The sequence below is a fragment of the Dermochelys coriacea genome, chromosome 12 (genome assembly GCF_009764565.3).
Source record: "Dermochelys coriacea isolate rDerCor1 chromosome 12, rDerCor1.pri.v4, whole genome shotgun sequence".
In the NCBI taxonomy this organism is placed as follows: domain Eukaryota; kingdom Metazoa; phylum Chordata; order Testudines; family Dermochelyidae; genus Dermochelys; species Dermochelys coriacea.
The window spans coordinates 43,006,932-43,029,452 of NC_050079.1; the positions used below are offsets into that span (position 1 = coordinate 43,006,932).

At 44.3% G+C, this 22,521-nt stretch overlaps 1 protein-coding gene across 1 annotated transcript in view; it reads left to right on the top strand.

Moving 5' to 3' along the window:
- Nucleotides 1-22,521, top strand: part of ZFHX3 (zinc finger homeobox 3) — a 296,035-nt gene that overhangs the window by 233,392 nt on the left and 40,122 nt on the right. The window contains 1 exon segment of the mRNA XM_043494742.1: nucleotides 14,698-14,805. Within this exon segment, the coding sequence (XP_043350677.1) occupies nucleotides 14,698-14,805 (108 nt within the window).

Here is a 22,521-nt window from a genome sequence, read left to right on the forward strand (position 1 = left end):
GTTGGATAAACATGGTGGGGTCAGTGAGTGACACTGAAATGGGAGCATTTCTGACTTTGTGTAATTTGGAAATGGTCCTTCTTTTTGCAGAACTGTTTTATAGTGTGATATTTTCTTCAGAGCTAAATTCCTGTCCAACTTGTAGATTTCCAAAGCAATGCAGACTCTTTCACTGTTCATTCTCAGAACATAGCTGTCTGTGGCCCAGATCCATTGAAGTCAATGGGATGCCTCACATGCTTAAAGCTAAACATGTGTGTAAGTATTGGCAGGATTGATCCGAACTCTCTAACAACAAACTGAAATTAAAAGGCAAAGGTGCTGAAATTTCCTCCTCGCGCTGTATTTCTCCTGAGGGTTAGACTGCCGCGTCCTCCTTTGCTAGCAGTAATTGCAGCATTATGGAACAGGCAAGCTTCTCATTCTTGTCTAAACTCCTGGTTTTTCTTGTTTCTGTAAACAGTGGTAAGATCATCACTACTGTATGCAGACACACAAATGGTCTCTTCTCCAATTATCCACCCAAACCATGCCAGAGTCTCCACCTCTCTGTTGCTTCAGCCTGTTGCTAGAATCCATGGGCAGAGGACTAAATAATTTTACGACCAGGATTTTAGCAGAATGGCTTTTTGTGCAACGCTCCTCTTGCTGCAGGCATTTTTTGACCACATGCATTTCTTGTCACTCTCCAGGCATGGGATCCCCAGCTGGATTTGGTAAATGAGGTGATGCATATGATTGGTAAAAATAATGATCATACTAATTAAAATGATGTTTTAATGAAAAAGGGAGAGATGCAAATGTGTGATAGAAGAAGGCCAGCCTGCTTTCCTTGAGTGAGAAGCACATGTTAGGGGAGAGTCAAAGGCCTTGTCTATTTTGTAGGATGTTAAAATAAAATGACCTTGCAGCCCTGTCAGAAGCGTCTGCATCTGTCAGAGTTTCTCCCTGCAAAAAGGCAAATAAAAATCAAAGAGTTCAACAACAAACATACCTGTTGGTCTGTGCTTGCCCCCTCTTTAGTGTTCTCTGCCTCCACGCTTGCCAGGTTGCTGCAGGAAAGCCTGGTACGTGGCTTCAGCTTGGAGGACAGGCCTTTAGGGGCTGGTTTTCAGGTGGGCATTGTGTGCTTTTAACTTGTAGCTGGCATTCTCCTTACTCCTCCGTGTGTTCTGCACAGACGTACCCTTTGCACATGGCTGCCCCAGAAATAAAGTTATTAACCCAAGAGCAACAAAAGGGTTATTGATTACATCCTGAGGCCCAGTGCTAAATGGTTAGGAATCCCTCCAACTAGCCCGTTACTCTAAGATTTGAGCCCCATGAATCACTCCTCACGTTCTGGACCCTGGTATTTCCCTCCCATCACTTTGGGCCCTGCTTCTCCTTTGTGTAGCACAGGTGCAGAGGGACCCACTCAGGAAAGCACCACACAGTGTCTTTGGGCCGTCGTACGCATCCTTGCATCTGTTTGTGCCCGAGGAGGGAAACAGCTCCAGCCTGACCAATGCCTCCAGCAGCAGGCAACGCTCTGCAGGGTCGGCCTGAGGGAAGAGGGCACCCTGGGAAAACTTGTATTTTGGCATCCCTGGCCCCTGTGGGCGTGGTGCCCCCCTATTGCCCCTCGCCCCTGTGGGTGCCCCTTCCTGTTGCACCTCCCACACCCTCACCCCTGCACTGTGACCCTGTCGCCCCAACCCTTGCGCCCTCCTCCTGCACCCACATAGGGAAACTGACCTGGGTGTATGGAGCTCCTGGTATTGCTCCTTGCTCCCCCCCCCGAGCCTCCTAAGGGGGCGCAGAGGAATGTCGGGGAGTGCAGTATCTGTGTGCCACCGCTTGCCTCCCCCCTCCACATTTCTCCTCTGGAGGAAGCCGGGAGAAATCTGGGCGCTCCCCGCACACAGCACTCCTCTGCCAGCTGGGAGCAGCTTCTGACTCTACCTCTGTGCTGCCACACGGCACCCCACCCTCCAACCATGACTCCCTAACACTCCACTCCACACGCTTGGGGCATGGAGGTGAGATTGCTGCCAAAGGGCTGGAAATTGGATTTATACACATTTCCAAGTATCTGCATTCTCTCTGCTTCACGTGCAGTTAATCTGCAGCTCAGGACATGTGGAGAACTGTCTTCTGATAGGCCCTGTCACCAGCACTTAGTCAAATTATTCTCAGGATGCTGCTTTCCGAATGCTGAATCTTGGTCGCTTATGCCTGTTCACTGTCAAATCAAAGGTTAGAAAGCTGTAGGATTAATACTCTAATTCACACATTAAAAAGGCCCGCGGATTCCAGCGACAAACTTGCCCCTATATCTGTGCTCTGCAGTCAACCAGCCATGGAGAGCTCCAGTAACAGACCTGTCCCTATTTCCTGCTCTTTTGCTGATCTAAAGCAGGGTGTGGAAGTGAGTCCCTTGAAACACTTACCATTTAGAAATGCTTGGTCAGTATGTGTAACAATTTGGATTCATAAATTTTCTTGCATCCTGAAAGATTCTAAGATGATTTCCATACTACAGCTAGCAATCCCGTTGCCCACCATTGGGGTGAGGCGCAGCAGTTTTTGAACAGCACAAAACGATAGCACCAGTGGTTTAGAAATCCCTTCATCATGTTAAGCTGCAAGTGGAATGTAGGTAGTTGTTTAACCCTATTATCCAAGTTGAGATTTGGCTAGGTTCCCAAGATAACAGCCCACCTCTTACCTCATATGCTGTTGGTTGTTTAATAACTACAAGCAGCCAGAGGCTTGGTTCTAAGGCTTATATGAAAGACATTGCCCCATTAGCCCTCTTATGCACTCAGAGGGAAGAGTGCATCCTTCTGAATTGTCAGCAATGCTTCCTGCTGCATCTAGGTGTCCCTGCAGTGCTCCTATCCAAAGTCCAAATGTTCCATTCTGGACCTGCAACCTGAGAGGACAAAGCATAGCTGGCATGTGGGAGATGGCATAGAATGCAAACTGAGGCTTTCACGGTACTTTGTTCCTACCCCACAACAGTCCCCCCTAGAGCTTCTTCACAGGGATTCATTCAGCTGGCCAGAGGGACAGTCCTCTCTATGGTATTGTTATCATTCCACCCCCTCGCCCCCACACACAGTGAGGCAGTTGCATAAAAGCCAATGCTAACTAGGACAGGGCCACCCCCAGCTCAATAAAAACCCTGAGTTGGGGAGTTATAGTCAGAGTACACCACATGTCTATGGCGGAGGTGAAAAGATGGGCACAGAGGGCTCTGGCCTCCTGTGGGCCATCCGAGATTCATGGCACGTGAGGGCCAAACGCCCCAGATGTTCCAAAAGGAGAGAAAATGACAATAATTTACATGGGGTCCTTGAGTGCTGATCTGCCCTGACTCTGCTTCATTTGTGAGAGCTAACTGGATTACAGCATCCATCAGTGAATGTGTACTTGGGTAGGGCAGGGCTACCCTGACCACCTAGTCTGAAATTGCCCTGCCCTTGCTACCACCATTGCATATTCATGGCTTCTCCCTTCAAGTCTAATGATGGTAAGCACGTGCACACGCATCATCTCGTGGAGTGGATAGCTCTAGCCTACTGCTGCCAATTTGGGCAGTGTCACTGGTCTCCAGTGTCACTGGTGCCAGAGGTAGGCTGGCTCTCGGGTCCGTGGGAGGGGTGGGGGTGATGGGCATCCTTTTTGTTTCACAGAAGATGCTTTGTGTACAATTAAAACTTGTTTCTGGTAAACCTCATTCCAGGAAAGATGAGCTTTTAACAAAGGGCTTTTGACAGCTGCAGGGTATTTCATTTTTTTAATGCCAAATGAAAAATCAATACATTTTTCTGGGTTATACATATTCAGAACAGGCTTGATATTTCCATTATAATGGAAAATGAGTGTCTGTGCACATCTCGCCTGTCAGAGCTGCACCATTGCATTTTCCAAGCTGCTGCTAAATATTTCAAATCTGATTTGATTGTGGTTCATGACAGCTAGTGTTTCTTAGCTCTTGAGCCTGCCAGAGGGAGGGGCGGCAAACACGCTATTTCAGTTCCTGCCCCCCAAAGAAATACCCCTCATCCTTTTGCATTAGAGATGACAGTTTAAGGAAATAAGGCTGAGAGAAAGAGAAAACTGAGGAGACTCAGATTGTTGAGCCTGGCACGCTTCCAGTAGGGATTTAGTGACTTCTCTCTGCACTGATTTTAAGCTTTGTAGTCTGGGTTTTAGAAGGAGCAAAAGTGATACATTTTGTTCCTGTGATGTTTGGGGACAGAGGCACATTCTCGCTACTTACTTAAGCTCAGGGATATTCTAAATTCTGCTGAGGTCAGAAGATGCTTACATTTTCCAGACTGCTTTTCCTCAGCTCCTTCTCTTTAGTGAATAGTTTAATTTCAAATTAAAAGGAAATGCCGTTGTCTAAAATGATTTATTCACTAAGGAAGAAAAGACCCATCCTGGGAATTTGCACTGGGATGGATTTCAAAATTCTGAATAGCAGATTTCCTGGCGTTCCTGCCACCCGGTAATTACTGCTCTTGGTATAAGCCCATTCTCAGGGATTTATAAAACTGTTCTAAGTATATTTATTTATATAGCACCCAGTGTGCACTGGGTGCCTCGTGGATAGTGTTAAGGCAGTGGGACTCATGGCAGGATTTTATTGTTTGTGTTTCAGTGAGACTCAATCTCTCTCATGCAAATTGCTTAGCAGCAGCCCCTGAGTCTGCCCAGTTCCTCTGCCCAGGAAGGGCGAAATTCACTTAACTTTCATAAACCCCGACATGTACAGAGCTTGGAGAAATCCACTTTGCAGGCTGGGCCCACAGCACAGCTATACCCTCTCCATGCCCTCTACTCCAGCTAATGCACAGGAATAGCAGCTATAGCCCCTCAATGCTATTTGTTAAGGCCCCAGACTGCAGATTAAACAGCACTCGCTGGGATGGCTCTGTCATCCTGGATTCAGCACACCCTGCTCTGCTCCTGTAAATGAGAGGACCAGCATAGAGCTCCTCTCAGACATACAGAGGGTGCAGAGGTTCCCGAACGCAGTGCTGCAGGTGAACTACGTCATGCAGCACAGCCTCCCCTGTGTCTCCTGCATAGGGTGCATGCACTCTAGTCACAAAGTGGGTGGGACTTAATTAACTAACAAACTGAGCAGATGTCTCCAGCTTAAAATGTTACTGACTCTTCAGATACTCAGCAAAGGCACAATTTTCTCTCAGGGATCTGCATGGCCATGACTGAAGGCTCAAAGTTAAGCTGTCTTTGAGTTATAAGCCTGGGGGGAAATGGGACAAGGTGTTTTTTTGTTTGTTTGTTTGTTTTTTTTTTTCCAAGTGGAAAAATGTAGGGGAGAGCTTTAGGCACAAAGTGACCAGTGAGATTTTGCTCAAACTTTAGGTGCATCAGAAAATCATGAACATGTGAAAGCAGCGGATGGGAATGGACACCAAGTGTGGCGAGTACTTGCTATAGTATAAGGTAACACAAGCGCCTTCTTTGTTTTTACAGGGACTTTTGCCCCTAACTAATCAGAGGATCAGGCTGTCTTTAGTGGTTTGGCACTGGACACTCTTGCCCTAGAGGAGGGTGAGCATTCCCCTCAGCTGCTGGACTGTCCCATTGGCCAGCTGAGCTCAGCAGAAGGGTCAGCTCTGTCTTGCCATTGAAGTGTGACTATAGCATGAGTACAATCTGACATGAGGATATTCTAGCCAATTCTAATGAAAGGAAATTTCACGTGCAGTAACACTGAAGGGTTTCTGATGTGTGAGTTCAAGAGAAAGGGGGTGAGGGAAGAAGCTGGGAGTGGACAACTAGGGATGGATCACTTGATGATTACCTGTTCTGTTCATTTCCCCTGGGGTACCTGGCACTGGCCACTGTCGGAAGACAAAAAAGAAAAGGAGTACTTGTGGCACCTTAGAGACTAACAAATTTATTTGAGCATAAGCTTTCGTGAGCTACACTTCATCGGATGCTGTAGCTCACAAAAGCTTATGCTCTAATAAATTAGTTAGTCTCTAAGGTGCCACAAGTACTCCTTTTCTTTTTTGCGAATACAGACTAACACGGCTGCTACTCTGAAACCTGTCGAAGACAGGATACTGGGCTAGATGGACCATTGCTCTGACCCAGTATGGCCATTCTTAAGAGCAGCCCCCTCCCCATCAGTCATGTAACTGGCCTTGTTCGTTCAGTAATATGCCCCATGAAATGCAAGAGGAAAGAAGGATGTGAAAGCCCTGACTCAAAAGTTTACAGGTGGTTCTCTTCCATCTCAGAGAATAGCTATGTTGGAACAGTCACTTGGGCACTCCAGATCCAGAGACGACATCAGAGAGAGAATTTTGAAATAGGTGCTTGGGAAGGAGGAAAGACCCTGTTTCTTTTTTACATTGACATTTGGGAGGTTGCTCTTTTCTCTGTTGAAAGGAGCCACCTTAACATTAAAAACTGGATCAAATCATTGGTCTTAACTCTGGTCTAATATCTTAACTCTGCTAGTGGCCAATTCCTGATATTTTAGACAGAGGTTGTCAATTATTTTTTTGTCAAGGTCCAAATTTCTTGGTCAAGGTATAGTCAAGATCCAGACTCGAGAGAAAATGATAAAATATAACAATAAGTAGTAAATAAAAGGATTTTGGGGTCCATTCAAAAGTGTCTGGTGGTCTGGATTTGGCCTGCGGTCTGCCTGGTCCAGAGGAAGGCGAAAAACCCAACGGTAGTGCATCTAGCAGCTAGTTATGAAGTGCTGCATGGGAAACTGAGGGAAGCTCCTTCCTGACTGTCCAAATGATCAGCTCATCCCCTGAAGCCTGTGATAACTACCTGACATATAGATCTGGTATCTACACTTCTAAAAATACCAGATGGAAAGGGGCTGTGGGGAGCTGTGAACCTGTTCTTTTACCCCTGGGCTATACTACTAGAGTAGGTTTCAGAGTAGCAGCCGTGTTAGTCTGTATCCACAAAAAGAAAAGGAGGACTTGTGGCACCTTAGAGACTAACAAATTTATTTGAGCATAAGCTTTCATGAGCTACAGCTCACTTCACTGGATGCATTCAGTGGAAATGCATCCGATGAAGTGAGCTGTAGCTCACGAAAGCTTATGCTCACATAAATTTGTTAGTCTCTAAGGTGCCACAAGTACTACTAGAGTAGTAGATCTCAGCTCCACCATTGCTGGAATGTCCCTGTGCAGGGAGCATTCCAGGGTGGGCTGAAGGAGGGGAGGGGCTGTGTCATGGATGGGAGGAGACAAGATAGGAGCATTCTTGTGCTTCAGTGATTCTGCACCCCTGCTTTGGTCCATAGCGGTCATTCCAACAGGGGAGCCATGTTAAGACAGTGGTCAGGGCTGCCCAGACTGTGCAGGGAACCAAATGAGCCACCAGGGGTCCTGGAGAGGCTTGTGCCAGCAGATGGAAGAATGTACCCTTCAGTGTGTTATCCGCCACCTCTCCTATTTAAAAGCAACCAACCTTCACAAAAATTCTGTTCTGTGAGAAGGAAAATCAGTTCCGCAGCCTCATCCCATTCCTTCTGCCTCATCCAGAGCTTTCTGATCCAGGAAGCAGACATGATTTGGGTCTCAGAAAAACAAGCTTTCCAGTGACAGGGGCTTGGTGAATCTACTACACATTACTGTCTGGTGGCTTTTTAAGTAGCTGACCAATAAAATAAACTGCATTCACGTCAGTGGGGCTGGGTGCTGAGAAGGGGAGAGGAATTTGCAGTTTGTATCCTTGCTTTTAATCATTTTTCTACCTTTATTGGTATTCATAGCTCACATTTTCCCAGTTACTGTCAGCCTGGGCTTTCATCCATTTAAAGAGCTCTTTTTTTCCCCGTGGTGGTGGTGGCGGTGGTGGTGGTGGTAGTATAAAGACAGATGGTCTAACTGCTTATGAATGTCCTATTTTATTTCCCCAGAACCAGACAGTTCACTTGAAGACGTATATTATTTCCACATGCTCAGGTTAGGCAGCCCAGACAGTGTCTGAACCCAGCGGCTGGCTACCCCTTTCTCCTCTCCATGCAGAAGGTGACACCTTTAGGTCATAGGTGGAACTGCATGAAGGATCTGCACATCAGGCTTATCTTTGTTAGCTAGGGAGGATGTTGCAGCTTCATTGTAGCTGAGGAAAGCTTTAGGTTTTTAGAGTAGCAGCCGTGTTAGTCTGTATCCGCAAAAAGAACAGGAGTACTTGTGGCACTTTAAGCTTTCGTGGGCTACAGCCCACTTCATCGGATGCATAGAATGGAACATATAGTTAGATAGATAGATAGATACGCGCGCGCACGCACACAGATAAGTTGGAAGTTACCATACAAACTGTGAGAGGCTAATTAGTTAAGATGAGCTATTATCAGCAGGAGAAGAAAACTTTTGTACTGATAATCAAGATGGCCCATTTAGACAGTTGACAAGAAGGTGTGAGGATACTTAACTTAAGGAAATAGATTCAATATGTGTAATGACCCAGCCACTCCCAGTCTCTATTCAAACCCAAGTTAATGGCATCTAGTTTGCATATTCATTCAAGCTCAGCAGTTTCTCATTGGAGTCTTTCAGAGTAGCAGCCTTGTTAGTCTGTATTCGCAAAAAGAAAAGGAGGACTTGTGGCACCTTAGAGACTAACAAATTTATTAGAGCATAAGCTTTCGTGAGCTACAGCTCACTTCATCGGATACATTCAATGCATCCGATGAAGTGAGCTGTAGCTCACGAAAGCTTATGCTCAAATAAATTTTAGTCTCTAAGGTGCCACAAGTATTCCTTTTCTTTCATTGGAGTCTGTTTTTGAAGCTTTTCTGTTGCAAAATTGCAACCCTTAAATCTTTTACTGAGTGGCCAGAGAGATTGAAGTGTTCTCCTACCGGTTTTTGAATGTTATGATTCCTGATGTCAGGTTTGTGTCCATTTATTCTTTGCATAAAGACTGTCTGGTTTGGCCAATGTACATGGCAGAGGGGTATTGCTGGCACATGATGGCATAGATCACATTGGTAGATGTGCAGGTGAACAAGCCCCTGATGGCGTGGCTAATGTGATTAGGTCCTATGATGGTGTCACTTGAATAAATATGTGCATAGAGTTGGCATCGGGCTTTGTTGCAAGAATAGGTTCCTGGTTTGCTGATTAGTATTTGCTTCAGGTTGGGGGGCTGTCTGTAAGCAAGGACTGGTCTGTCTCCCAAGATCTGTGAATGTGAGGGATCATTTTTCAGGATAGGTTGTAAATCTTTGATGATGCGCTGGAGAGGTTTTAGTTGGGGGGCTGAAGGTGACAGCTAGTGGCGTTCTGTTATTTTCTTTGTTGGGCCTGTCCTGTAGTAGGTGACTTCTGGGTACTCTTCTGGCTCTGTCAATCTGTTTTGTTTTTTTTTTCACTTCAGCTGGTGAGTATTGTAGTTTTAAGAATGCTTGATAGAGATCTCGTAGGTGTTTGTCTGAGGGATTGGAGCAAATCCATTTGTATCTTAGAGCTTGGCTGTAGACAACGGATCGTGTGGTATGGTCTAGATGGAAGCTGGAGGCATGTAGGTAGGCACAGCGGTCAGTAGGTTTCCGGTATAGGGTGGTGTGTATGTGGCCATCGCTTATTAGCACTGTAGTGCCCAGGAAATGGATCTCTTGTGTGGACTGGTCCAGGCTGAGGTTGACAGTGGGATGGAAATTGTTGAAATCCTGGAGGAATTCCTCAAGGGCTTCTTTTCCATGGGTCCAGATGATGAAGATGTCATCAATATAGCGCAAGTAGAGTAGGGGTGTTCGGGGACGAGAGCTAAGGAAGTGTTGTTCTAAGTCAGCCATAAAAATGTTAGCATACTGTGGGGCCATGCGGGTACCCATCGCAGTGCCGCTGATTTGAAGGTATACATTGTCCCCAAATGTGAAATAGTTGTGGGTGAGGACAAAGTCACAAAGGTCATGACACAGGTTTGTCACTGGCCCCCTGTTTAATCTTGAGCAAGTCACCAACCTTATCTATGCCTCAGTTTTCTGTTCTGTGAAATGGAGCTGGGGATGCTTTTGCCTACTTGTTAAAGTGCTTTGAGGAGCTGAGAGGAAGTGCACATTGTATTTTACCAGGAGGATTATAGGCTACTTCCTAACTGTCTAGTTAAGCAATTCTAGTTTATGTATCACTGGAGTGTCTTGGAACCAGTCACTATGGAGAATGTTAATGTGGGATAGAAAAAAGCAAAGACTTGATATTCAAATTTTTTTTTTAACGAAGACCATAAAATTAGTTCACTTTTTAACTCCTGCTTTTAGCCCTGCTTCCCCAGTTAAACAGAAACCTTCTCCACACCTTGGCTTACAGCTTCTCTTAGGCAGTAACAAAGAGATGAATTTTTCTCAATTTTTCCCCAAAGTGAGGGGAATTATGGAATTTCAGTTTCCAACTATGAATCCAAATGCTGATTCCATAGTTCTTCCCTCCAGCAAACTCACTGCTGCTCAGCCCACAAGGGGACAGTTTCTGCATCAGTAAATTTGTAGTATTGTAATTTTCTGCATATCACTGAAAAATGTCTTTGTCGAAGGATACCATCTACCAGGCATCTGACGCTGGGAGTCTGAGCTTCCCAGCACAAGACCCCTGCAACTCGCACAGCTCTAAAGAGTTTTGACCTGCAGAGCGGTGGTAGTAGGGTAGATTATGAGCCGCACTCCCTGTTAGACATCAGGGGCCACCCCTTCTATCCATGGGCCTCAGGGCAGCATTTTCAAAAGCACCTCAGTCCTATTTTCAGAAGAACCATAGCCACTCACAAGCCTGGGTCTGCACTGGAAGTCGATAGAACTTGGGCTAAGTCGTAGAGAAGTTTTTGAAAATTGTATCCTGTACCTTCAAGCAAATGGCTTGTGTTCGGCCAACAGCACCTAGAGCGCCAAGTGGAGAAAGTTCCCAATGTGGGGCAGTCAGGCCCAAGTCAACCCCAGTACTTGCAGCCCCTTGTCAGAGTCAATTTCAAAAGCCCTTGTTAAAAAGCCCCCTTTGCCAGTGGCTACTAATGTACTCCTGACAGAGCTGGTGAAAGCTGCATGTGAACCATTCCATTCCTGCAAGCTTATGTTGCTTGTATGGTGGCTCGTTTCCCTGGTGGTAACCTTCCGTTTACAGGGTGAGTGATCCTCAGGCTCTAGTGACTGACCCAGCTTTTACTGGAGGAGGTGCTGTGAACTTACCAATGAGACTCCTAACCAAAGCGGTGGTAGAATTCCTCCTTAATGAGCCTAATTGTCCTGCCAACATTCACTTTCTTTTTCGATTGACTGGAAAAAATTGTTAGAAATGTAAAAAGAGCATATTTGCTTGTCATCCCCTCAATCTAATGTCACAGATTATTCCCTTTTCTGTTGACGGTAAAGCTTGTCTACATGAACATTTAGTTCACTGCAAACAAGGATGTGAATCTGCCTTGCGTAACCTGTCACTGGCCAAGTATTCTTGTGAACCCTGCTGTGTCAAATAGGACTAGATCAAAGCATGTTAATGAACTGCTAATGTGCAGCAGTAGGGTCCATACAGACAGTTAGTCTGCGGCAAGCTTCACACTCCAACTTGCTGCAAACTAATTGTTTGTGTGGACAAGCCCTCAGACTGTCTCTCTTAGGCTATGTCTACACTGGCAATTGAGCGACAAAAAGTGCTTCCCCCCCCCCCCCATATACAAAAGTTTTGCCATGGCAAATGTCAGTATAAACAGCACGTTGTCAGAAGGAGCGCTCTCTTGTCAACAATGGTTTCAGAGTAGCAGCCGTGTTAGTCTGTATTCGCAAAAAGAAAAGGAGTACTTGTGGCACCTTAGAGACTAACAAATTTATTAGAGCATAAGCTTTCGTGAGCTACAGCTCACTTCATCGGATGCATTTGGTGGAAAAAACAGAGGAGAGATTTATATACACACACACAGAGAACATGAAACAATGGGTTTATCATACACACTGTAAGGAGAGGTTTCAGAGTAGCAGCTGTGTTAGTCTGTATTCGCAAAAAGAAAAGGAGTTCTTGTGGCACCTTAGAGACTAACAAATTTATTAGAGCATAAGCTCTAATCCGATGAAGTGAGCTGTAGCTCACGAAAGCTTATGCTCTAATAAATTTGTTAGTCTCTAAGGTGCCACAAGTACTCCTTTTCTTTTTACTGTAAGGAGAGTGATCACTTAAGATAAGCCATCACCAGCAGCAGGGGGGGGGAAAGGAGGAAAACCTTTCATGGTGACAAGCAAGGTAGGCTAATTCCAGCAGTTAACAAGAATATCAGAGGAACAGTGGGGGGGTGGGGTGGGAGGGAGAAATACCATGGGGAAATAGTTTTACTTTGTGTAATGACTCATCCATTCCCAGTCTCTATTCAAGCCTAAGTTAATTGTATCCAGTTTGCAAATTAATTCCAATTCAGCAGTCTCTCGTTGGAGTCTGTTTTTGAAGCTTTTTTGTTGAAGGATAGCCACTCTTAGGTCTGTGATCGAGTGACCAGAGAGATTGAAGTGTTCTCCACCTGGTTTTTGAATGTTATAATTCTTGACGTCTGATTTGTGTCCATTCATTCTTTTACGTAGAGACTGTCCAGTTTGGCCAATGTACATGGCAGAGGGGCATTGCTGGCACATGATGGCATATATCACATTGGTAGATGCGCAGGTGAACGAGCCTCTGATAGTGTGGCTGATGTGATTAGGCCCTATGATGGTTTCCCCTGAATAGATATGTGGACAGAGTTGGCAACGGGCTTTGTTGCAAGGATAGGTTCCTGGGTTAGTGGTTCTGTTGTGTGGTGTGTGATTGCTGGTGAGTATTTGCTTCAGATTGGGGGGCTGTCTGTAAGCAAGGACTGGCCTGTCTCCCAAGATCTGAGAGAGCGATGGCTCGTCCTTCAGGATAGGTTGTAGATCCTTGATGATGCGTTGGAGAGGTTTTAGTTGGGGGCTGAAGGTGATGGCTAGTGGCGTTCTGTTATTTTCTTTGTTGGGCCTGTCCTGTAGTAGGTGACTTCTGGGTACTCTTCTGGCTCTGTCAATCTGTTTCTTCACTTCAGCAGGTGGGTATTGTAGTTGTAGGAATGCATGAACGCTGCTCGTTAGGGGTGGAAGGATTTTGTTGGCACAAGTGCTGACAAACAGCAACTACACTGCCTGACTTTTAGTGACATGGCTGTGTTGACACGGTCGCTAAAAGCTGTGTAATGTAGACAAAGCCTTAGTGAATCTGTTCCTCTTTGCTAAAGCCATTGGAAAGGTTGCCATTTCTCACTAGCTTGTTTGGGTTCTGTGGGATGGGGACAGTTTCTGACAAAGTTGTGCATGTCTGAAGTCCCAGTTTTTTCGTATTCGAAGTCCCAGCCTGTCAGTGCTTAGAGTTCTCTTGATGAAGTCCTGCTCTGCTGTGGACTAATACCTGCTTTTATGGCTCCCATCCCCCTAGTGTCTGATGGACTGTGTGTGTGTATTTAAAGGGCAGGTAAGGATGTGTGTAGAGAACAGGGGAGCTTGGCTAGACACTAATTGAATTGTTGCTTTAAGAAATATCTCAAGACTAACTTTATGATCCAGTTGTTGGACAATCATGTTGAAAGTCTGTATAAATAAAAGCAAGATGGTCAAGCACGGCTGGACCTAGAAAAGATGGTGCACGTATCTCCATATCCTCCATTTTGTTTCAGCAATTGCCTCTTCTCAGATTATATGTGCGTGGAGAAGCGAGGATTGTATAATTTACTTAAAAGGAATTCTCTTTAGACTTGGAGATCATTTTTGGTTAGTAAATGACCTTGCTGGAATTTTGTCAGTGGTTGTGAACGGCATAGGAGGGGCGGGTCCTCAGTTCACTTCCCCACATGGTATGTTTCCCCAGGGACTCTTGCTTTTCTTAAGTTTCTCCTTCTCTCAGGCAGCAGGTTTCTTTTCACCATGTGAAGTGCTGCAGCCTGTTGCCTAGAGAAGTGACCGTTCCTGGAAATAGTCCTTACATGTTTTTCTCTGTGGTGATTAGTATTGGGTAAATGTGAGTAGTTCCCACCTTACGGGATCTTGTGGGATATACAAAGGTCAGGTTGTTGGCAGAAAAGTTCCAGCCACATCCGGGACTGGAAATGTTGAAACTGCAAAGTACATTCTGCTAGGTGTGTCATAGGTACACAGTCCTGTCTGTCAGACAAAGAATCTTCCCTGTTAAGGGAACATCCCTGGAAAGTGAAGCAGTGACAACAGCACTCCTTTTCCTGTTTCTAGAATTTCACTGGTCTTTGTTTGAGCTCTATTGAAATTACATCCAGCCTTGAGACTGTGTGTGTTTTGTTGAAATGTCCCAAACAGTTCTGTGCTTTCAGTTTGAAATATGGGTAGGTGGAAATCTATTTGAGATCGGTCCTCAGCAGAGTAGCGTGAACTGACCAGGCAAGAAACTACTAGCACTGTAGGTTCTGAGGACCCCCAGACACCATAGAAAATAACCAAGCAATCCTAGTTGATGGATGTGAGGGAACTCAACCCAGCATCTGTCAGTTTAGCCAGGTCCTTTGGGAAGTTCTAGTCACAAAGCAGTCCTGGGAGAGGGGAATCGGAACCACTGGAAGCCAAGTTCTATACATACATCACAAAATTAGCTGCTGCCGAGCTCTTTGAGTGAGAGACTCACTCCTGTTTTTCTACTTCTGCTTTTATTTTTTTCCCCTTTGCTTCTTGCATTTCAGAAGAGTCAGTTGAAGATGTGGAAGGGCTGAATGAGACACCAGCTGATCCAGAAGAGCCTACTAAAGAGCAAGAGAGTGGAGGTGACAAGGACCAAAACAAATGGACAGGTGGGTTTTGCTTCTATTCCTATCCCAAGTCCAGCTAGCCTTGAGGATAGATAGATGGTCAGCATGGCTTATAAGGGCACCTCAGCTGATGCCTTGTTCAGCTCTGTAAATCTGGGCCTTCATATTTCTTCCATTTGATTTTATTTGAAGAGGGACTTACAAACTCCATAAAATTTTCAAACAGATATTTCAACTTCCATCATTAACCTTCCTCGTTCATGTTTTTATTGAAAATATGTCCCCTTCCAGCCACTTCCTCCTGCCTGAAGTTACTAATTCAGTGCCCAAAGCGTGCTAGGCTTTACAAACAGTTATGAGAGAGTCCCTATCCCAAAGTGTTTGCTAGACACATGGCATAATGGGAAAGGAGGTCACAAAAATGGCAAGTCATGAGTTATGTGGTCATTCTGCAGATTAACAGGAAAGACGGGGGGGGGGAAGCAGAAAGTTACAGGTAAAGCAAACTGTTGCTTTGCTTAGAAGGTCTATTCAGGTGACACCATCAACATGGCGTGAGAAGTCATACTCACAGCTCTCCTGTTACTAACACTTTGTTAGTGAGACCGACAGAACATTAGTTTGTTTTCTCACCATTTACTATTTGTATTGCAATGTCACCTGGGTATGTCTATACTGCAGTAAAAGATCCGCAGCTGGCTCAGGCTGCGGGGCTATAAAATTGTAGTGCAGCTGTTCAGGCTCAGGCTGGAATCTGGGCTCTGAGACTCTCCCCCCTCACAGGGTCCCAGAGCTTGGACTGCAGCCTGAGCCCAACATCTACACTGCAGTTTTATAGCCGCACAGCCTGAGCCCTGTGAGCCCAGGACCAGCCGCAGCTGTGTTGTGGATCTTTAATGCAGTGTAGACGTGCACTGTGCAAACATAACAGTGAGACTCCCCCTTCCCTGAAGAGCCTGCAATCTGGCCATTTCATAGAATCACAGAATCATAATACTGGAAGGGACCTCAGGAGGTCGTCTAGTCCAATCCCCAGCACTCATGGCAGGACAAAGTACTATGTAGACTTCCTGTTTGTTTACTTTTTGCTAGAATTGTACAAAATTTTGACACCACAATTGAAAATAGATGCGTTTTTGCTTGTGAGAAGTCAAAAATGTCTCTCTTTGGAAAATCCCTTCTCATTAGAAATGGAGAAATAAGTGGTTTGAGGGTCACTGCCACTCCCAAGAATAGGGTCACTGACCCACTAAAGAAACATTTTTTTAAAATCCTTTTTGCCTTTGGGCAGAAAACAATTTCAGGTTTGTCCTCTTAGTAGGCAGGTAGCAGTTCCCCTTGGCAGCATGGTTGTGCTGACCATTCTGTTTACTTGCAGGTAGGGGAATTAAGAGGGATTCTCATTTCCCAGCATCCAAGTCTGAGCAGTTCTGGCTCTCTTTCCTGGCAAACAGAGAGGAACCCAGCGATTCCCCCTTAGGGTTATTTATGCTGCTGATCTAAAATGTTCCCCTTCTGCAAGGTAGCCAAACAGAAATACAGATGTTTGGCCCCATTTACTCTGTCTTTCGTGGCCAGCACAGAGAGAGAGCATGTAGCTCTTCTGCAGGCTGCCATCTCCAGTATAGTTCCCATCCTGTTTACAGCTGCTTCTCAATGAACCACAACTGAAGGCCAAAGGTCTCTGCAGTGCATACAGTCTTACTGTGGTTGGGTATTATGATCTCTGCTTTCACTTCCAGGAACAGTTTTGATTCATTTTGATTAAAATGCATCCGATGAAGTGAGCTGTAGCTCACAAAAGCTTATGCTCAAATAAATTTGTTAATCTCTAAGGTGCCACAAGTACTCCTTTTCTTTTTGCGAATACAGACTAACACAGCTACTACTCTGAAATCAGTTTTGATTCTTTCACTTTCAAAGAACACGTCAAGACTGGGAAAATAGGTTTTGTTTTAACACGTTACGACTCATTTTCCAAGTCTAGACAAGCCTCAATGAACATGCAGAAATATTCGTGAATCCGTTCTACGCAGTCCTCCTCCTTCGTCTCCCTCAGCTTGAACAAAATGGTGCATGAAGGAGACCCAACTGATGACAGTCCTTTTCCAAAGCCCATCCCGTGAGGCTGCATATCTCCAGGGAGAGAGATAAGTCTTAGATTAGAAACTAAGATACAACAAAAAGAAGAAATAAACTGTTAGTTTTCACCATGGCAAAAAGTTAACAGTGGAGTGCTCCCAAGTTCCATACTAAGACAGTGTTGTCTGATTTATTGAGAACAGGAAAATGGGGTCAAGGGTCAGGTGGCAAATGTGCTGGTGACAGAAAGTTAGGTAGGCTAGAGAAGACTGTGAGGAACTTCAGAAGGGACCTACTTAAACTGTAAGCTCTGAGGGGCAGGGACAATCCTGTTGCTAAGTATTTGTACAGTGAGTAGTACAATGGGACCCTGCCCGCTGGTTGGAGCCCCCAAACACAACCACAATACAAATAATTAATCATCATCAACCTGGGCAACAAGATTGAAGGTGAATGAAATTCAGTGTCAACAAATGCAAGGGAAGCACATTGAAAGGACTACTTGAACTATTTGTAAATGTTAATGTATTCCAAATTATCTCACGGTGTGGCGCATTGGTATTCGTAGCACTGCAGGAGAAAGTTTAAATTTTTAGATTGTTTTCAGTTACATGCTTAAGAAATCATGTGAAAAAATTGAAGTTATGTAAAAAAAATTTTTTCCACACACGAAATCTGCATGTTGGACTTAGACTTTTAAGGGAGGCTCCTTGTATTATCATTTTCCTCTGAAATTCCTAGCCCAGCTTTGGTGTAAGTGCCATGCAAACAATAAATACTAAAACCAATTTATAGCACCTCTAAGCTTTGCTTAGTGTAAAAATTCTCTAAAAGGAAATAAACTATACTGTGTTAGGCCTCAGTGCTATAACTGGCTCTACATAGGCCAGTCCCTGTGCTTCCACAGAGCCCCAGGAAGTCAATGGGGCTCTGGACTTGCCCTGGCCAGAGACTGTAGTAAGGTCAGGGACACTTGAGTTTAGTGAGATTTAAGCACATGCTTAAATGCTTTGTTGAACTGGGGTCCTGATTTTGTACATAATAATTTGTAATAAAAATACCCCACATTATTCAAACCAGAGAAACACTGAAACCTTTTCTTACTTACTAGAGCAGTGTAGCAATGTGGTTGTAGCTATGTTTTCCCAGGATATTAGCCGGACAAGGTGGGTGAGCTCTGTGTGGCTCGAAAGCTTGTCCCTCTCACCAACAGAAGTTGGTCCAGTAAAAGATATTACCTCACCCACCTTATCTCTGTAGGTGAACAGAGCAATTGTAATTTTACAACTTAGTCCGTTCTGCTTCCAGAATCCCCTTGAAGACAATGGAAGATCAGGGCAAGGAGGAAATGCAGGTTCAAGCACTCGTGAGCCAGTGAACGGGGCTTTGGACTGAAAGTCAAGAGACTCTGCTTCTGTTCCTGATATGTATTTATTTATTTATTTGTATTATGGTAGCACCTAGAAGCTGTAGTCATGCACAGGACCCCACTGAGTTAGGCACTGTACAAACACAGTCCCTGCTCCAGTGAGCTTATGGTCTAAGTATAAGACAGGAGACAACAGATAGATGCAGATGGATGTGGGAATACAAGGAAACAATGAGACAAGATTGTTCAGCATGATTGTTCAGGTGTGATTTCAGCACACTGGCAGCGTAACCACTGTCAAGTTCTTTTGAAGGCATCATGGCAAAGGAGGGTTTAGAGGAGGAATTTGAAGGACGATTAAGACATCGCTTTCCGGACGTTTACAGGGAACTTCTTCTAAGCATGAATGGCAGCAAAAGAGTGAAGGTGCTTGTTTAAAAATTTAGCAAGTGGACAAGGCAGGTTGACAGTATGATCTGATCCAAGCCAGGCATCCACCTTTTGATGATGGGAGATGATAGGTTGGGTGGGGACAGGTAATGAAGGGACTTGAAACTGAAGATAAGTAGCTAATGTTTGATGCCATAGAGAAGAAGGAGCCAGTGGAGGGATGCAAGTAAAGGAATGACATGGTCAAAGCAATGGGCTAGGAAAATGACCTCTGTAGCTGTGTTCTGGATCTGAGCAGAGCAAGACTGCATTCTCAAGGCCAGAAAGAAGGATGTTGGATCGAGATGTGAGATGATGACAGCTTGGATGAGATTCTGTAGCCATATGAATAGATAGGAAGGGGCAGTATCTTAGAATCGGCAAGATTTAGATACAGCCTAAATGTGAAGACCTAGAGGAGATGATGCCTTTGTTACAGGCCTGAGTGACAGACAGTATGGTGGTGTTATCCATGGTGATTGAGAAAGGAGGGAATAGGAAGAGCTTTAGAGGGGGAGGGGGAGAATAGGAACTCCATTGACTCATTATGTGACCCTTCCAAGTTTACTTGACCTTTCTGTATCTCAGTTTCCCACTTCTAGACTAAATAATTACTCACCTTAGTAAAGCACTGTGAGATCCTCTGATGAACAGCTGCTGTGTAACTTATAACCCTTATTCGTTTTATTGCTGGAGCAGAGTGAAAAGTGTCAGTGGTCAGTCAACACTGCGGTTGGCCTTCTTTGACCACTCAGCATGATGTGCCAGAATGAAACCTTTGTAAGATATTTGTGATGAAATGGAAAAGACTCAGCACTTTAGGTTTCTTTGTTTCATGGCAAATTTATAAAAAATGTCTAGCTTCAAAACAAGTCTGTGAAATTCTTTTTTTAAAATTTGTAAATAGAACAAATTATTCTTAAATAAAAATGTCCCATGTTCAAGTAACGTTCTCCCCCACCCAAAAAAAAATCAAAATCTTTTGTGCATAATGATGATGAGTTTTCAAATCAAAATGCAAAATTTAGAATTTTTGCATATTTTGATGTGAATCCAGTCATTTCTAGAAGTTTTGGCAAAAAGCAAAATTTTGGGGTCATAAAATGGGCCACAATGAAATTACAAACGAGTTTTCATTACATTGCACAACAATAGCTCTATCATTTTTGCACTCGCTAGTGCAAATGTTTTGTGTGCATGGCAGACCCCAGAGCATGGCCAATGGCTCTGAACAATCACTAGCTTTTCATAGGAGTTCAGAATGTTTGTGTTTTTTTTAAATCAATTATTTATTGGTTTAGAAGCACATTGCTAATGTTTCCTGTTCCTGGACTGGGCTTGTTTGCTTTTCATTTTCATTACAGTAGTAGGATTAAATAGCTTCTGCACGTTCAAGAGATGCAGCATGAGTGGTGCTGGAGGTCCTTCCTACCTGTCAGTCTTATGTTCGAGTTCTTCCAATTTTAGTGCCAAAGAAGAATGACAATTCCCAAATCTCAGCCTCTGAGCAAAGAATACATCGTTTTCATGATTAACTTCAGATTCATCACAAATGAGCAAAAAAACACAATTGTTGCCTGACCGCATTTTCAAATCATGAAAATATGAATGAATTCTAGATGTAAATGTTTAACATCATACACATTGGTTTCCACCTAGAGCCCTTAGTAATATCCAGGAAAACCAATTCAGGACTTAAAGCATTTTGTTTTGTTTTATTATTTTTTAAACAAGAAATATATAGACGTTGATAAAATATCAGAGAACTTCTCAATCTCGAGTGACCCTGCTAGATGAAAGACTTTATTAGTATTATCAGTTGTATGGACTTCAGTACACCCGTGTTTTTTTGGTTTTTTTGTTTTTTTTTTTAATTTCTACTTAAAATATAAATTGAAATGAAATATTTCTGGAGGACTAGCCTGAAGGGTTTAAAAAAAACAATCTTTTTTTTACTTCATGATGCTCACCTAACTCTGAGCAATTAGTGCAATGGAGCATCCCTTATTCGAATCTCTGGTAGATTGCTATTAAAGGAGGTATTAATGGGCTGCTGAGTGCTGGGAAATTGTTGCAGAAAAGTGTGTTTATGGAGTATGGTGCAGGCAGGCATGATTTCAATCGGATTTGACATGTTTAACATAAATGTATACTGCACAGCTTCTGCAGTTTATGAATAATTCCTACAGGTCCACTGCCTTTCTAATTACTGAAATTGAAAAAAACAGGTCAGGCACATCCTGGCGGAAATCTATTACCACCCCTCCCCCCTGCCTTTTTTTAATATCTGTAGTTTTGGTGAGCACTTACTGTCTGGGATATTCGGTGACGTGAGAGTAAAGGAAGGGGAGAAATCAACTGGGGAGAGGAAAGGAGAGGTGAAGGCAGGAGGACACATTAGAGTAGTTCTGGATCCCTGCTTCTGTTAGACTGAGGGATTCACAAATAGGGGGATTGTGCAGCTCAGTGTAATTGGTCTTCGGTCTCAAAAGACTAGGAGCAGACTTCCAAGGCACAAAAGGGCACCGAGGAACCCAACTCCCATTGAAAGCCCATGGGAGTTTTGTGCCTACGTGCCCTTGGTGCCTTGCAAAAACTCCCCTGGAGGCTTTACTTGCAGAGTGTTGACGGCTCATCTCTAAGCCAGGACACCATCTCCAAGGTCTGATTTTACTTGTCTTTCTATTATTCGTATAAAGGAAATATGGTCCACCTGCTGTCAGGGATGCTGTTCTCTGGTCCAGGGCAATGCTCTAGAAGGTCTTGCTGATGAATCCTACAGCCATAGAAGTCAGAGACGGGGAGGAGGAGTAGGGCCCCAGCACTGGGCTCCATTGTTGCTTCAGGATGGCATTGTCTAGTGCTTTGTCTGCCGTACTTTGAAGTGTCCCTTGCGCTGAGACTCCTTCCCCGGCCCTTGGGAGACTCTCAGCCTCTGACGGCTCAGTGCCAGGGACTTTTTTGCATGAATTTGCTCTTCTCATTACATCTCGTTACACCTCCTGTCCCAGCTTCAGTAACTCCTCTCCCCCCGCTGTGTAGAACCCTCCTCCTTCTTGGAGATAGTTCATAGAATCATAGAATATCAGGGTTGGAAGGGTCATCTAGTCCAAGCCCCTCTCAAAGCTTTCTCTCATTTCCTGGGGAGTTCTTTAGCCAAGCCACATGTATTTAGCATTGTTAGTCTTTCCCTCCAATCAACCCCTCCAGCCCCCTGATCAGTTTTGTTGCTCTTCTCTGAACTTCCTCAGTTTCAGTATCTTTCAACCAATATAGTGCTCAGAACTGACTGCAGCATTCCCAGTGCCATCACAAGAGGGCTCTGTAGAGAGGAGCTGTCCCCTCCCCTCCCTGTGTTAGGGAGCATTTCTGCATGCAGCCCACAATGCTGTGGCCGTCTGGTGTCATATTACATTGTAAACACCTATCTACTTTGCCATCCATTATAACCTCAAAGTCCTGTTCTGCAATGGCTACCATGATAGCACACAGGTAAAACATGGAAGTTCATCCCCCCAATGTCCTTTAAACACAGATTAGTCTTGTAATTTGGCTAAAACTGACCTATGTTGCAGGTTGTATTTTGTAGGGTTATAGCATACAATGAGAATGTGATTAAAACAGTTTAAGCCTGTCTACGCTGCAAGATTGAACTGTTTTATCTGTTTCAGAGGACATCTTTTATTATAACTGGATCCCTCAACAGGGGAACAGTTATAATGTTGGTGTGACCTAGTCTTTGACACTCTTAATTCTTCTTCCCACTCAGTCTCCTTGTTTGATTATTTCCTCCTGGATGCGTTAGTAGCAATTTAAAAATAGAATCTGTCTGTTCTGTCCATGTCTCTAACCCCTATAGATCTCTTTGTATTCATTCT